This window comes from Macaca thibetana, chromosome 11, assembly GCF_024542745.1.
Source record: "Macaca thibetana thibetana isolate TM-01 chromosome 11, ASM2454274v1, whole genome shotgun sequence".
Taxonomy (NCBI): domain Eukaryota; kingdom Metazoa; phylum Chordata; class Mammalia; order Primates; family Cercopithecidae; genus Macaca; species Macaca thibetana.
Window position 1 is genome coordinate 108,182,228 of NC_065588.1, and position 17,145 is coordinate 108,199,372.

General features: G+C 39.9%; 2 protein-coding genes and 1 pseudogene across 12 annotated transcripts in view; 1 reads left to right on the top strand and 2 right to left on the bottom strand.

Moving 5' to 3' along the window:
• Window positions 1-17,145, top strand: part of ERP29 (endoplasmic reticulum protein 29) — a 221,605-nt gene that overhangs the window by 190,565 nt on the left and 13,895 nt on the right. The window lies entirely within an intron of this gene.
• Window positions 1-17,145, bottom strand: part of TMEM116 (transmembrane protein 116) — a 117,668-nt gene that overhangs the window by 97,384 nt on the left and 3,139 nt on the right. For 2 of the 11 annotated variants that reach the window (XR_007717859.1, XM_050749831.1), the window contains exons 1-3: window positions 6,586-6,703; window positions 5,892-5,938; window positions 4,105-4,168 (exon numbers count right to left, since the gene is read on the bottom strand). Coding sequence is in view for 7 of the 11 variants with exons in the window: in XM_050749831.1 (XP_050605788.1) it covers window positions 4,105-4,168; window positions 5,892-5,938; window positions 6,586-6,633 (159 nt within the window). In the remaining 4 variants the exon portion in view is untranslated. Of the gene's footprint in view, window positions 1-4,104; window positions 4,169-5,891; window positions 5,939-6,585; window positions 6,706-10,724; window positions 10,845-17,145 lie in introns of those variants that run through there. The other 9 variants (XM_050749832.1, XM_050749830.1, XM_050749829.1 and 6 more) reach the window with 8 other exon arrangements.
• Window positions 953-4,091, bottom strand: LOC126931531 (immediate early response 3-interacting protein 1-like; annotated as a pseudogene).

Sequence of the window (17,145 nt, forward strand, 5' to 3'; positions counted from 1 at the left end):
CAAGATGATTTGAGACATAAAAAAATAAACAAAAGACAACCTATCCAGCATGAATATCCTATTGACAAACACAATGAAGAATTAAAAATCACAACCCACAGTGTGCCACTTTACCAAGAAATGGAACTGGAATGATTTTGGTAGAGGTAAATGCTTCACAACAGTCTTCTTGTGTAGTATAGTTTAATTGTGGTTGTTTAGAACTGCTCTTGCAGGCTAATATTTATGCTGTTTTTTTTTTAAGTCATCATTGTAAAAAGGGTAGACCTTTGTAGATTTTTCTAACAATGAAAATATGTAGATACTGGTCTGGTCTCATCATTTAGGCCAATTAATAAAATAATAAATGCATCAAAAAAGTAAAACAAAATCATCATGTGACTAACACAATTCTCCTTGATAAATGAGAGAGTATTACTCCTCAATAGTGTCTATAAATTTGAATTATTCATAGCTGAAACAATATACAAACAACATAATTAATCAAGCGGTTCAAAAGAAAATTACTCAAATTACCTATTTATCATTTTACATGTAGCAATTACTTTTTAAAAATCCTTTAAATTTTATCTAGGGATAAGCACTCACATCGTGGCTAAGTCCCAAAGAACTTCAAAACATTTTTTAAAAATTCATCCCTGAGAAATGAGAGATAGAAAAATATCTTTAAAAACAGAAACAACAGACTTATGCGTTCTTTTAACAATCTCAGCACAGAGTGAGCTACTATTAAGAGTGAGCAAACATTCCAGTCCTGGAGAGTTATTGCCTCTCATGATCTGATTTTTTTTTCTTTCTTTTTTTTTTTTTTTTTTTTTGAAATAGGGTCTCACTTTGTCACCCAGGTTGCAGTGCAGTGGCCCGATCTCGGCTTACTGCAGTCTGTCTTACTGCAGTCTTTCTTTCTTACTTATTTACTTACTGAGCCTTCCAGGCTCAAGTGATCCTCGTGTCTCAGCCTTTATTCCAATAATGACCTAAATAATAACTTCTGCTAGCATCTCTTCTGAGTCTCTATTTCCTCCACGGATATTCATCCAAATAATAAAAGTAACACAGTTGCAATTGAGTTTACTATTATCAATGGCATTCTCATCACAGTTGTTACAGATTGAATATGGTTCATTAGCTGAGATTTAATTCCTGGCTCCTCCCCGAATCCACCAATTCTCTAGTCTATTATCCAGCCAATGTTCTTGAGGAATCTCTCCTTGTGCAGCATGGTGATGGCGCTGACACAGAGCAGGGCTGCCTGCAGCAGTGAGTACAAGGTAAAGGTCACGACCATCCAAGCTCCCCTGAGGTCCAACTGATTCTTCTCTGTTGCCACAAGGGACTTGTCACCACCATGGCTGGTGCTTTCCTCTCTATTTGTCTTTAATTTAAACCACGGGCAGAATAAACCAAGAGCTCTCCCTACTCAAGAGCATCTCTATTTTGTTTTAATTATAAATAATAAGAAAAAAAAGTCACTTCCTAAGCCAAATTAGACCTCAACACCTTATATCTTTATACAGTCCCAACCGACTGTTATGCCAGAAAGTCACCTCGGACAGTAGTTTCCAAACAAGAACAATTTCGCCCCGATCCCACCCTCACAGGGACATTCAGCAATTTTTTTCTTTTTAAGAGATAGGGTCCTGCTCTGTCACCCAGGCTGGAGTGCAGTGATATGATCATAGCTCATTGCAGCCTTGAACTCCTGTGCTCAAGCAATCCTCCCACCTCGGCCTCCTGGGTAGCTAGAACTATAGGCACCTGCCACTACACCTGGACCATTTGGTGTTGTTTGAAGAAATTTTTCGTTGTCACAACTGAAGAACAGAGGGTTTACTACTAGTATCTAGCTGATAAAGGCTGCCAAACGTCCTATGTACAGGACTACAAATAATTATCTAGCCCCAAACCTCAATAAAGCTGAGGTTGAGAAACCCTGCTTTCAGAGATAAAACTTAGCTCTCTCTATTGTGTAACTCATACTTTATTAACTTAATCACATCTGAACTCAAATTCCAGTAAAGGAAATAAACATTAGGAAAATCTGAATCAGAAGATGTTTGACTTAAAATTACTTTAGCAGGCAATGACAATACAGTATCAAGACTTTTACTTTCCAGTTTGACTTACATAGTCACAATCTACCTCTGAAACTTCAAAATCCATTTTTATTGGACATTATATTTTGGTGGTTTAAAAGTGTGTGGGGGAGAGGCTCTGGAATAAGACAAGGCTGCATTCAAATTCCAGCTCCAACACTTACTAGCTGTAAGAACTTAGGAAAGTCCCCTAACCTTACCAGGATTTAGTTTCCTTGTCTACAATATCATCTATTGTAGACTACTAATAATATCCATCTCAAAGTTTTTTAAGGATTAAATGAAAAATACATTGAAAGCACTGAGCAAATGTATCTAGAATATAATAAATACTAATTTTTTTTTAATTTGGAGAGCAATTAGTTAAGAGTATGGACTTTTAAAAATCCTTGCTCTTGGCCGGGCTCACACCTGTAATCCCAGCATTTTGGGAGGCCCAGGCAGGTGGATCAGGAGGTCAGGAGTTCAAGATCAATCAGGCCAAGATGGTGAAACCCTGGCTGAGGCAGGAGAATTGCTTGAATCCAGGAGGCGAAGGTTGCAGTGAGCCGAGATTGCACCACTGCACTCCAGCCTGGACAACAAGAGTGAAACTCTGTCTCAAAAAAAAAAAAAAAAAAAAAATTAGTTGGACACAGTGGCAGTCACCTGTAATTCCAGCTACTCAGGAGGTTGAGGCAGAAGAATCACTTGAAACTGGGCAGCAGAGGTTGTAGTGAGCCAAGATCGTGCCACTGCACTCCAGCCTGGGTGACAGGGTGAGACTCCGTCTCAAGAAGAAAGAAAAAAAAAAAAAAAAAAAACCCTGCTCTTCTACTTACTGTGTAACTTGAACAAATTATTTCCTGACCTTGAACCACAATTTCCTCTTTTGTGAAATGGGCCTAATACTATCCCTCTTATAGATTGATGAGGACCAATGAGATAAAGTATGTAAAGCACTCAGCATAGTTGGAAAATAGTAAGCGTTTAACATACAGAAGTTATTTTTATTATTAAAGTGGGCCCAATAAAACCCAATGGCATTTCCCACATATAAAAGCTCTCCCATACACGTCCTGACCTATGCTTTGCCTAATTTTGTGCTATTTGGTCTGGTTAGAAAATAGCTGTTATATTTCTCTTAAAATCTGTTTACTAAGCTAGAAAATACATCACTCTCCCTAGTACTCTGTTAATCAGGAAGGTTTTTAATTTGATCTTTTTGGTATGAATAGTTTAAGATGTATTTTTACTCTGTTTTCACCATAAAATTGCAATTGCCTAGAAGGCCAGAGAAGCAAAATAAGTATGTTTCATATACTAAAGTTTTTAAACTATCTCCTAGTCCCAGTAGCAATTTTACTAAAGTATCAAAATCCGAGAACTCACCTCTAGGCAGGCTCCTGCTATGCTTAGAGTGAATATTGGTCAGACAACATTCTGTTTCCTTAGCCTTAGCAATTAACACATACCAAAGAAATCCACATTTAATAGTTAATCTCGGGGCCGGGTGTGGTGGCTCACACCTGTAATCCCAGTACTTTGGGAGGCCGAGGTGGGCGGATCACAAGGTCAGGAGATCGAGACCATCCTGGCTAACATGGTGAAACCCCATCTCTACTAAAAATACAGAAAATCAGCCAGGCATGGTGGCAGGCGCCTGTAGTCCCAGCTACTCAGGAGGCTGAAGCAGGAGAATGGCATGAACCTGGGAGGTGGAGCTTGCAGTGAGCCGAGATTGCGCCACTGCACTCCAACCTGGGTGACAGAGCAAGACTCCGTCTCAAAAAAAAAAAAAAAAAAAAAAAAAATGTTAATCTCTCAGAATTCGAAGTTATAGCTAAAATAATTACCTAGAAGAAAAGGGAGCTCTATTGACCAAGCCAAAAATATCTCATTGTATCATCATGACAAATTTAAAAGTAATTCATAGAATTATTTCACCATTTATAGGTAACATCTGTTATTTGTTTTGGAGACTAAGTCACTAAAAAGTTCAAATCCAACACAAAGAGAAATCACTCACCTCTGGAGATTTCTGTATATTCTGGAATACAGCATAGGCAATAAGTGAACTTGAACCTATAACACTGAGAGATTTAGAAGATGACTGATCATTAAAGCAGGACAATGGAGTGCCATGGTTTTTGTTATTAATTTTGGGATTTTTTTTTTTACAGTTTTATTGGCATGATTGATATAAAATAAACTGCATTAAAAAAAAATTTTTAGACATGGGGTCTTGCTATGTCAGCCAGGATGGAGTGCAGTGGTGCCATTATAGCTCAACGTAACCTTGAACTCCTGGGCCCCAGTGATCCTCCTGTCTCAGCCTCCTTAATAGCTAAGACTAGAGGTGTGCATCACCACAACTGGCTAATTATTTTATTTTTTGTAGAGGCAGGATCTTGCTATGTTGCTCAGGCTGGTCTCAAACTCCTGGCCTCATGGGATCTTCCCACTTTGGCCTCTCAAGCACTGAGATTGCAGGTGTGAGCCACCATGCCCAGCCCTGCACATATTTTTTTATTTTTATTTTTATTTTTAGAGACAGGGTCTCCTTCTGTCACCCAGGCTAGAGTACAGTGGTATAATCACAGCTCACTGCAGCCTCCAACTCCTGGGCTAAAGTGATCTTCCCACCTCAGTCTCCTGAGTAGCTGGAACTACGGGCATCTGCTACCATGCCCAGCTCATTTTAAAAAAAATTTTTGTAGAGACAGGGTCTCACTATGTTGCCCAGGCTGGTCTCAAACTCCTGGGCTCAGGTCATCCTCCTGCCTTGGCCTCCAAAAATGCTGGGATTACAGGCATGGGTCACCATATCCAGCCAATTTTTTTTTTTTTTTTTTTTTTTTTTTTGAGACGGAGTCTCGCTCTGTCACCCAGGCTGGAGTGCAGTGGCGAGATCTCAGCTCACTGCAAGCTCCGCCTCCCGGGTTTGCGCCATCCTCCTGCCTCAGCCTCCCGAGTAGCTGGGACTACAGGCGCCCGCCACCTCGCCCGGCTAGTTTTTTGTATTTTTTAGTAGAGACAGGGTTTCACCGTGTTAGCCAGGATGGTCTCGATCTTCTGACCTCGTGATCCGCCCGTCTCGGCCTCCCAAAGTGCTGGGATTACAGGCTTGAGCCACCGTGCCCGGCCCAGCCAATACTTTTAAACAAATATAGAATGCTTCACAAATTTGCATGTTTTCCTTATCCAGAGGCCATGTCAATCTTTCTTTTTTTTTTTTTAATTTGTTTTGAGATAGGGTCTTGCTCTGTCAACCAGGCTGGAGTGCAGTGGCACAATCACAGCTCCTCCTGAGTAGCTGGAACTACAGGCACATACCACCATGTCCAGCTATTTTTATGGTTTTTTGTTTTCTGTTTTGTTTTGTTTTTTGGAGGGACAGGGTTTCACCATGTTGCCCAGGATGGTCTCAAATTCCTGAGCTCAAGCGATCTGCCCACCTCAGTCTCCCAAAGTGTTGGGATTATAGGTGTGAGCTCAGCCCTGCCTATTTTCTCTGTGTCATTCCAATTTTTAGTATAGATACTGCTTAAGTAAGCACTTTGCTATTGATTTTGCAATTGATCCTGTTGACCAGGTTGTCCACTGATGTTCAGATGTTATCCTTTAATCAGTTTTTTGTTGTTATTGTTGTTAATGTTGTCATTTTATTAGTAAGAAGATATCAACATGATAAAGAACATCATTTCTTTTTAACTAAAGAGTAAAAGCAAATTCCCGAGGGGGAAATGTGGAAAACTACAGAATTGACCAATTGTGCTTATACTAGTTTAGTTATATGAGATTAAATAAACATACCTCAGAGTAGCCATGACAAATTGTATCCACTGTATTGCAGGAAAAACCTAAATAAAACAAGGAAAAAAGAATAAAATTAAACCTTTTACATTGAATATTCAACCTAACTCTATGTTCATTATTAACTATCTATACAGAATAAATTTTCTTCAAAGCCTAATCTCAAAACGTACTACAAGCCTGAGAATGAGTCAAAAGGCTGAACGGGCCCCTGGAAAGACAAGGTGCTCCTTTTTTCCTCTCTTATTTCTGTTTCTCTGGGAAATAGTATGATTTTTTAAAAAATAGAGATGTGGATTAAAAATGACTAAATGAAAAAAGCAAGCTAGCCAGGCACTGTGGCTCATACCTGTAATCCCGACACTTTGAGAGGCTGAGGTAAAAGGATCACTTGAGGCCAGAAGTTTAAGAAAAAAGAAACCTGGGTGAGAAAACTAATAAAAGGAAGAACAAAATGGAGAGCGGGTAGGAAAAATGTTGACAGAGAATACAGAGATGTGTGGAAAGAATAGGTAAGAGAAAAGACAAATACTAGAGTTCACTGATAGGAAGAAAGAGGAAAGAGAATAACAGTAAAACAGAGAAACTGAAGAAAAGTTAGTAGTATGGAGAGAGAGACTGTGAGTGAAAAATGCAGAACAGGAAAGAAGAAAGGGAGAACACAAAGGAAGACAGGGAGAGCTTCTGAGCTTACCAAGTCCCAACTGTCCTCCAGAATGCTAGCCTCTAGTGAAAAGGTCATAGGGACTTCAGTCCCAGCTACCCTTGAGCAGCCGATCCTTCCTAGTCTGGTTCTGAATCCTGAAGCAGTGATCAGGTGGCTCCACCCCTACCCCAGTTGGGCTCCTCCTATACCTAATCCTGCCCTGTACCTTGAGGGCAAGGAGAGAGGTACTGACAAGTGCAGGAGAAAGCCAAACAGAAAGAACGAAAACAGAAAGACCAGGTGACAGGAAAACAAAGTTGTAAGTGGCATTAGAAATTAAAAGGAGCAAGAGTCAGAGTAATAAAAAACAGACAGATACAGAAGGGGCAGGATTGAGAAAAAAAGAATGAGTCATAGTGAAAAGATAAATAGAGCTGCAATAGAGAAATGGAACTAAAAAAAGGGGTCGGGGGAGAAATAAATGGGATAGAAAGGAGGTCTCCCTAAAATTTGCCCTTGTTTAGAGACAGAAGCCTGTGATGGAAAAGAGAGATTGCATATTCACTCAATTAATAAAGTTTTAGTAATACTAGTGGAAAGCTGAGGTGGTTATTAATGTTTGTCATCAATTACATTATTCATTAATACACTGATGCTTAAATATCAACTTTGTGCAAAGCAGTGTGTTATGGAAGATATAGAGATAAATAAGATACAGACCCAGCCTTCTAACAGCTTATAATATAGTAGGAAAAATGGCCTGAATACCAAAAATTCAAATGATCTGTGCACAGCAAGAATATACCTACACAGAGTAGCATTCAAAGAGGATTTGGAAGAACTGATAAAATTTGGACAAAGACTGGAGGAAAAAAGAGAGCAGAAGGAAGACCATTCATCTGAGTAATTTATCTTTCATCTAGCTATAATTGCATATAGTCTACAAATCCTTATTGATAACAAATTAAATCCCTTGCATGACTAGAGTAATTTAAATACATGACTAATTTATTCATATCAGGTTAAAATTACAGTCCAAAGCAAAACAAAAAACAGGCAGATGCAATGTCATGCACCTGTGGTCCTGGCTACTTGGGAGGTGGAGGCAGAAGGGTCTCTTGAGGCCAGGAGTTTGAGGCTGCAGTGTGCTATGACTGTTCCTGTGAACAGTCATTGCACTCCAACCTGGGCAGCACAGCAAAACACCATTTCTAAAACAAAATAAAACACAGCCAGGTGTGCTGGCCCATGCCTGTAATCCCAGCACTTTGGGAGGTCAAGTCGGGTGGATCACTTGAGGTTAGGAATTTGAGACCAGCCTGGCCAACATGGCAAAACCTTGTCTCTACTAAAAATACCAATATTACCCAGGCGGGGTGGCATGCACCTGTAATCCCAGCTACTCGGGAGGCTGAGGCATGAGAATCACTTGAATCCAGGAGGTGGAGGCTGCAGTAAGCCAAGATCATGACACTGCACTCCAGCCTGGATGATAGAGCGAGGCTCCATCTCAAAATAATAAATAAATAAAAATAAAACAAAACAGAAACCAAACCAAACCAAACAAACAAAAAGATTATAGTCTATAGTGGAAGACCAGACATTGTTAAATAAAGGTTACGTTCTAATCACTTTGCTTAAATTGTTAGGTAAACAAATAAATAAAAATACCAGGAAATTTCTAGATCAGAAATCCCCAGCATAAAGTCTTAGGAAGTATTTTAAGGCCTCTACACACACGTCTTACCTCATAAAGGTGAGGAGACTACTGACAGTTTCACCAAGTGATAAGAAAATGCTTTGAGACAAAGGACTGTTGTTTCAGTCAAGAACAAATCTCATGTTGTTCAGAGAACAGCCATGCCAAATTAGTCTGCTGCTCTTGTCAGGACAATCAATGATGAATAACTTTTCTCTTTGGCATTCTCTTCTAAAACATCTATACCATCTACCAACATTTGGGGATTTACTTTCCAGTTTTTCTATCAAAATTAATCCCCTGCTTGCTGTATATTCAGTACTTTGTCCCTTTGAAGTATCTTTGGAAACAATCTTGCCATCTTCCTTTTCTAAAAAGGCTAACCCAAGCTCAAATGATGAAGTAGGTGATATTTACTTTGTTTTCCTTTATCTCTTTTTAGCAAAAAGCTCCTTGCATGCCTGCGGTCCCAATTACTCAGCAGGCTGAGGCAAGAGGATCTCTTGAGGTCAAGAGGTCCAGGCTACAGTGAGCTGTGTTTGCACCACTGCACTCACACTCCAGCCTGGGTGACAGAGTGAAACCCTGTGTTTATAACAACAACAACAACAACAACAACAAAACCAAAAAACAGCCGGGTGTGGTGGCTCACGTCTATAATCCCAATACTTTTGGAGGCCAAGGCGGGTGGATCACAAGGTCAGGAGTTCAAGACCAGCCTGGCCAAGATGGTGAAACCCCATCTCTACTAAAAATACAAAAATTAGCTGGGTATGGTGTAGGGCGCCTGGAATCCCAGCTACTAGGGAGGCTGAGACAGAGAATTGCTTGAACCTGGAAGGTGGAAGTTGCAGTGAGCCAAGATCATGCCATTGCACTCCAGCCTGGATGACAGAACAAGAGTTCATCTCAAAAATAAATAAATAAATAAAAGCTCCTTAGCAAGTTCAAACCTATCCCAATTCTTAACTTATTGGGCTACTATATATTACATATCAATTGAAGTTAACACATATTCATAAAATTGCTATCATGAGCAAGTTACTCAAAGTCAAGAAAGACACTTGCCTTTGTAAAATATTTTTATTTAACCAAAAAGTTTTCTAAAAATAACATTTAAAGATTTCTAGGGCCAGGCATGGTGGAGCATGCCTATAATCCCACCACTTTGGGAGGCCGAGGTGGGTGGATCACCTGAGGACAGGAATTCAAGACCAGCCTGACTTAACATGGTGAAATCCCATCTCTACTAAATACAAATAATTAGCTGGGCATGGTGGCGGGTGCCTGTAATGCCAGCTAGCTACTCAGGAGGCTGAGGCAGGAGAATTGCTTGAACCCAGGAGGTGGAGGTTGCAGTGAGCCAAGATTGTACCATTGCACTCCAGCCTGGGCAACAAGAAGTGCTTTTGAGTTGTATCTTAGTAACATTATTGCCAATAAAATGAAGTTTGGAACAAAAGCAAGGAAGGAAATGCCCAGTGCTAGAATTCATGGTGTAATGATTAATGGATATGTTTCTGTCTGACTAAAAAGGATAATACTCAGAATATAAAGTATAAAACAAACATTGTAAGAGGGAACTGAAGATAAAGATTGTAAGAGGGCACTTGACTACTCTAAATAAATCCACCACTCCTGGACTGAACAAATTACACTCCAGAATTTTGATAAAACTTGCCAGTTAACCTAATAAACCATTTGAGAAAAATTTGAGAGTTCATGTAAAAATGGGAAAGTTGCTAGAAACCTGGTGATAACTAAATTAAAGGCAAAAAGATGGTGAAATCTGCAAACCAAACCATACATCAAGGATCTTAGTATTGATCCCAAATAAGAATCTAGAATGAATTGTCCAAAAGATGTGTTTGCAAACAATTAGGAAAAAAAAAGTAACTGCTAAGTCGGCATAGGTTTACCTAAAAAAAAAAAAAAAAAAAAAAAAAAGGCTGGGTGCAGTGGGTCACACCTATAATCTCAACACTAGAGGTCAAGGCAGGAAGGATCACTTGAGACCAGGAGGTCAAGATCGGCCCAGACAACATAATAAAACCCCGTCTCTACAAAAAATACAAAAATCAGTCAGGCATGGTGGCACATGCCTATAGTCCTAGCTACTATAAAGGCTGAGATAGGAGAACCGTTTGAGGCTGCAGTGAATCATGATTGCACCACTGCACTCCAGCCTGGGCAACAGAGGGAGAACCTGTCTCAAAATAATAATAATGCCAGACTAATCTGTTCTCTTTTTGGATAGAATTACTAGACATATATCTGAAATTCTAACAAAGCATTTGGTGAGACATTTCATGCAATAAAAATTAGAAAACAGGCCAGGTGCGGTGACTCATGCCTGTAATCCCAGCACTTTGGGAGGCTGAGACAGGCAGATCATCTGAGGTCAGGAGTTCAAGATCAGCCTGGCCAACATGGAGAAACCCCATCTTTACTAAAAATACAAAAATTAGCCAGGTGTGGTGGCACATGCCTGTAATCCCAGCTACCAGGGAGGCTGAGGCAGAAGAATTGCTTGGACCCGGGAGGTGGAGGTTGCAGCGAGCCGAGATAGTGCCACTACGCCCCAGCTTGGGTGACAGAGCAACTCCATCTAAAAAAAAAAAAAAAAATTAGAAAATATAGGCTGGATGCAGTGACTCATGCTGTAATCACAGTTACTCAGGAGACTGAGGTGGAAGGGTCCCTTGAGCCCAGGAGTTTGAGGCTTCGGTGAGTTACGATCACACTACTGCACTTCAGCCTGGGTGACACGGTAAGATCCTGTTTCTACAAAAAATAAAGTAAAAAATTACCCAGGTATGGTGGCACATGCCTGTAGTCCTAGCAACTCGGGAGGCTGAGGTGGGAGGATAACTTGAGTTTGAGGTTACAAAGAGTTATGATCACACCACATAATGAGACCCTGTCTCTTAAAAAGAAAAAAGAAAAACAAAGTAGACAAAGTAGAAGCATAATTAAGGTCATTCACTGCACAAATAAACCTAAGTGAATGCTAAGTAATTGATCAATATTAACCTAGCAATGACTTCTATTGATATGAACCAGCATACTGACTTGGCACTGTTCTGTAAAACATTTTCATCAATGACTTGAAATAAAACATAGTGAGCATATTTATCAAATGAGTATTACGTATCTATTGTTGCATAACAATTTTCTACAAATTTGGTGGCTTAAAATACACATTTATAGGCCGGGCGCGGTGGCTCAAGCCTGTAATCCCAGCACTTTGGGAGGCCGAGACGGGCGGATCACGAGGTCAGGAGATCGAGACCATCCTGGCTAACACGGTGAAACCCCGTCTCTACTAAAAATACAAAAAAAACTAGCCGGGCGAGGTGGCGGGCGTCTGTAGTCCCAGCTACTTGGGAGGCTGAGGCAGGAGAATGGCGTGAACCCGGGAGGTGGAGCTTGCAGTGAGCTGAGATCCGGCCACTGCACTCCAGCCTGGGTGACAGAGCAAGACTCCGTCTCAAAAAAAAAAAAAAAAAAAAAAAAATACACATTTATTATCTCACAGCTTCTGTGGGTCAGAAGTCCATAGCATGGCTTAACTGGGTCCTCTACTTCAGGGTCCCTCAAAAGGCTATAATCAAGATATCGGCCACAGGTAGAGCCTCCCTCATTTGAAGGCTCAAATAGGGAAGAATCTGGCTCCAAGCTCATGTCATTGTTGTAATTCAGTTTTATGAGGGCTGTTAGACTGAGGGCCTCGGTTCCTAGCTGTTACCGAAAGGCTTCACTCAGTTCCTTGCCATATGGACATCCGCAAGATCTTCTCCTAGAAAGATGGAAGGTACAATCTTATGTAAACAAATCACTGAAGCAAGATCCCATCACCTTTCGCATATTGTTTTGGTCATAGATCTTACTAAGGGATTATACAAGAACACGAACATCCAGAGGCAGGGATCACTGGAGGTCATCTTAAGAGTCTGCCTACCACTGTGTATTCCTCCAACACATCAAGCATTTTTCCACTTCAGATCATTTGCAACAGTTGTTTCCTCTGTCTTGAGTGCCCCTTCCTCCAGATAATCACAATGGGGTCCTTCTCATCCTTCAAGTATCAGCTCAAATATCATCTCTGAAATGTAACGTTTATCAAATTTCCAAGTACCTTGGTTATATGTTTGTTGTCGGATTCCCCCAATAGACTATAACTTCCTTGAGGGCAGGTAACTTATCTGTTGCGTTCTAAATAAAATGCTATTTATAATAATACCTGTAGTCGTCGAGCTTTTGAAATGTGGCCAATCCAAGTTGAGACATGTTGTAAGTGTAAATATCCACTGAATTTCAAAGTATAAAAGAAAGGGTGTAAAATATCTCAATGACATATTTATATTGATTGTATGTTGCAAGGATATTTGGGATATTATCTAACTTTTTTTTTTTTTTTTTGAGACAGAGTCTCGCTCTGTTGTCCAGGCTGGAGTGCAGCGGTGCAATCTCAGCTCACTGCAACCCCCACCTCCTGGGTTCAAGCAATTCTCCTGTGTCAGCCTCCTAAGTAGCTGGGACTACAGGCGCCAGCCACCACGCCTGGCTAATTTTTGCATTTTTAGTAGAGACACAGTTTTACCATGTTGGCCAGGCTGGTCTCAAACTCCTGATCTCAAGTGATCCACCTGCCTCGGCCTCCCAAAGTGCTGGGATTACAGGAATCAGCCACCGCGCCCGGCCTATTATCTAAATTATTACACAAGATTATTTTGGATATCTGGAGATACAATATCTCCAGTACCTAAAACAGTGCTTAGAAGAGGCACTCAGTATTTGTTGAATATTTACTCAACAATGTACCAAACTTGTGAGGAATGACAGACTTAAGATCTAAAAAGATCTAAACACTTCAGAATGAGTTTTATTAAATAAAAGTTAATAGAAATAAATGTAAGTATACTGTACTTGGGTCTAAAAAACCAACAGGGCAGAGATTAAGATGAAGAATATAACAATTATCTTATTTTTAAAATCTTAAGTGCTACTATCCAATAGAAACATAACGTGTGTCACATATGTAATCTTAAATTTTCTAAACGCAACATAAAAAAGCAAGAAAAAATAAGTGACTTTTTTTTTTTTTTTTTTTGAGACAGGGTCTCACTCTGTCACTCTTGCTTAATTATAATGGTACAATCATAGCTCACTGCAGTATCAAACTTCTGGGCCCAGAGATCCTCCCACTTCTACCTCCCAAGTAGCTAGGAATGCGTGCCTCCTATCATGCCTGGCTGATTTTTAAATCTGTTGTAGAGATGAGGTATTGCTGTGTTGACCAGGCTGGTCTCAAGTTATCCTCTAGCCTTGGCCTCCCAAAATGTTGGGATTACAGGCGTGAGCCACTGCGCCTGACTGAAATTAATTTTAATAATACACTTATTGGCTGGGTGGGGTGGCTCACACCTGTAGTCCCAGAACTTTGGGAGGCCAAGGTAAGCGAATCGCTTGAGCTCAGGAGTTCAAGACCAGACAACATGGTGAAACCCCATTTCTACAAAAAAATACAAAAATGAGCTGGGCTTGGTGGCATGCGCCTTCGGTACCAGCTACTCAGGAGGTGGAGGCGGGAGGTTCGCTTGACCCCAGAGGTGGAGGATTGGGGTGAGGCAGAAGTTGCAGTGAGTCAAGATTGGGCCACTGCATGCCAACCTGGGTGACAGTGAGATCCTGTCTCAAAAAGTAATAACAACATATTTTATTTAACTGAAGTATCCCAATTATTATCACTGCAATGTGTAATCAATGTAAGGATGTCATTGAGATATTTTACATTTTTAATTTTGTACTTTGAAATTCAGTGGGTAGTTACACTTCCATGTCTCAACTTGGATTGGGTACATTTCAAAAGTTCAGTCGCTACATGTATTATTATAAATGCATTTCTATTTAGATAGCTTTTATAACTAGGTTATGGAGGCTGTTGCATTTGGATTTTATCCTGCAGAAGTGCCATTATAAATTCCTGAGCATTATAAAGGCTTTAGTGAGTACATACTTTATGCCAGGCACCACTCTCAATGCTTCATATGCATTAACTAATTTCATCTACTCACAATCCTATAAATTATTACTATCCTAATTTTACATGATAAAATTGTGAATATTAACACAATGGCAATATACAGTACTAAAAGATGAGACTGACAAGAGTTAGGTTATTTTTATTTACTTACTTATATCCCTCTTTGACTTAGATAATATTTCAGGTCATTTACAAAACTACATAAATAAGACAAAATAACATGAGTTGAAAGTGGGACAAAAGAAGGAACATTTCTGCTGATGTGACTTGATTCCTGAATGTTAAACTCTGAGTTTTTAAATGTTATTTTATTGCAAAAACAGTATTAACATAATAGAAATCCAAAGTAAAAAGTTTCCTGTAGTCCTATTATCTCGCTAAAACAATGATTTAATTCTTGCCTATATGCATATTCCATTTTTACAAATTTGCAGTAACTGCAGCTAGTATTTTACATTCTATTCTTTTTTCTCAGCATTATGCCATAATTTTTTCCTTTTATTAGTCTTATGTGCTTTCTCTCCACTCCCTCAGACTGTACCCAATGTTAAATCCTAGTGTATTTCTCTGTATTTTTTCTCTATGCTCAGCAATACACATTCAAATATATACACACATATATGGCAAGGGGTATTGCTGAGGCGGCAGGGTTTTTAAAAATGGGATCATATGTTTCTGTACACACTGCTTTTCACACTATTTCACAGATATCTTTCTGCTTTAATAGAAATAGTTATAATCCATTTTGATTGTTACATAATATTCCACATAAAATCATTTATCCAGCAATTCTTCTAATGATGGACATGCAGATTATTTTTGTTTTCTGCAAACAATGCAGCAATAAACATCCCAACACATATAATCTCCTTCTGTGCTGATTTGTTGTTGTTGTTAGAGGCAAGGTCTCATTATGTTGCCCAGGCTGGTCTCGAACTCCTGGGCTCAAGGGTCCTCCCACCTCAGCCTCCTGAGTAGCTGGGACCACAGGCATGTGCCACCATGTCTAGCTAAAAGTTGTTTAAATTGCTTGTAGAGATGGGGTCTCCCTATGTTGCCCACGCTGGTATTGACCTCCTGGGTTCAAGCATCTTCTTGCCTCAGGCTCCTAAAGTGCTGGGATTACAGGTGTGAGGCACTGCATCTGGCCTTAATCTCATTTTTTCCATGAACTTTTTGAAGTCTGCTTGCATGTGGTCCAAGAAGGGAATGTAAAAAGAGCCAAAAGTATTTTGAGACACAGACATGGAATAGTTTCTCCTTCAGACAAAAAAAAAAAATTTAGGCCTCACAGGAAAGGTAATAAGCAAAATCAAACTAAGCAAATTATATAGTGTGTTACAAGTTGAAAGTACTATGGAAAAAAATAATGAGGGGAAAGGAGATGGAAAGCAGGGCAGTCAGGTAGAAGCAATTTTTAAAAGATGCTCAGGATAGGTCTCAGTAGGAGGTTGAGGTTTCAGCAAAGACTTGAGGGAAGTCAAGTAGTCAGCTATGCGGATATCCTAAAAGAAAGCATTCCAGAGGGAGAAAATACAAAGGTCTTGAGGTAAGGGACATGCATTGTGTATACCAGGAATAGCAAAGAGGTCAGTGAAACTGGGGCCTCACTGGCTTAAGGACAGAAAAATGGGAATTTATATATTAATTGCCTTAGCCAATCATGCTATTTTTCTTTCTCTTCACTCCAGTTGCTATGCTGAGTCTTGTGGACATTCATGCAACATGCCCCCTCCTCTTCACCTCCATACAACACCCAGGGTAACTCTTGATTTTCCACATCAGTGTCAACTGTGGGATTTTATGACTTCCAAAATATGCCGGAACTATACTCAGTTTATTTTTGTAGATCATCATCAAGGTCCTGAGGCCAAAAATCTAATTATTATTATTATTATTGTTTTTTTTAGACGGAGTTTCACTCTTATTACCCAGGCTGGAGTGAAATGGTGCAATCTCGGCTCACTGCAACCTCCACCTCCCAGATTCAAGCAATTCTCCTGCCTCAGCCTCCTGAGTAGCTGTGATTACAGGTGCCCACCACTGCACCCGGCAAATTTTTATATTTTTAGTAAAGACAGGGTTTCACCATGTTGGCCAGTCTGGTCTCAAACTTCTGACCTCAGGTGATCCACCCGCCTTGGGCTCCCAAAGCGCTAGGATTACAGGTGTGAGCCACCGTGCCTAGCCCAAAAATCTAATTATATCTTAACACAACTGACTAGGACCAGAGTGCTATTCAAAGGAAGGATTGGGACAATTACTTTTGCAGTTTATAGCAAAAGTGCCAATTTTTCCTTTCCCTATCCAACCAATCCTCTTCCCTTACTTCTACAAAACCTACTTTTAGGCCAGGCATGGTGGCTCACGCCTGTAATCCCAGCACTTTGGGAGGCCGAGGCGGGTGGATCATTTGAGGTCAGGAGTTCAAGATGAGCCTGGCCAACATGGTGAAACCCCATCTCTACTAAAAATACAAAAAAAAAAAAAAAAAAAATTAGCCAGGTGTGGTGGCAGACGTCTATAATCCCAGATACTCAGGAGGCTGAGGTAGGAAAATCACTTGAACCCAGGAGGTGGAGGTTGCAATGAGCTGAGGTCAGGCCTCTGAACTCCAGCCTGAGTGACCAAGTAACTCTGTCTCGAAAAAAATTAAAAAATAAAAAATAAAAACCTACTTCTAAACTAACCATGACTAGATAGTCGCTGTTGATCAATTCTACTAACTAGATATAACCAAAGTTACTTATACTGAGAAGTGAATAATTTTAGAAGTTTAAATGTTTTATAAAGAAATTTTAAAACTCTTAATAGCTCCATATAGACTACAGAACAGAAAATTCTTAGTTTGACTTCAAGATTC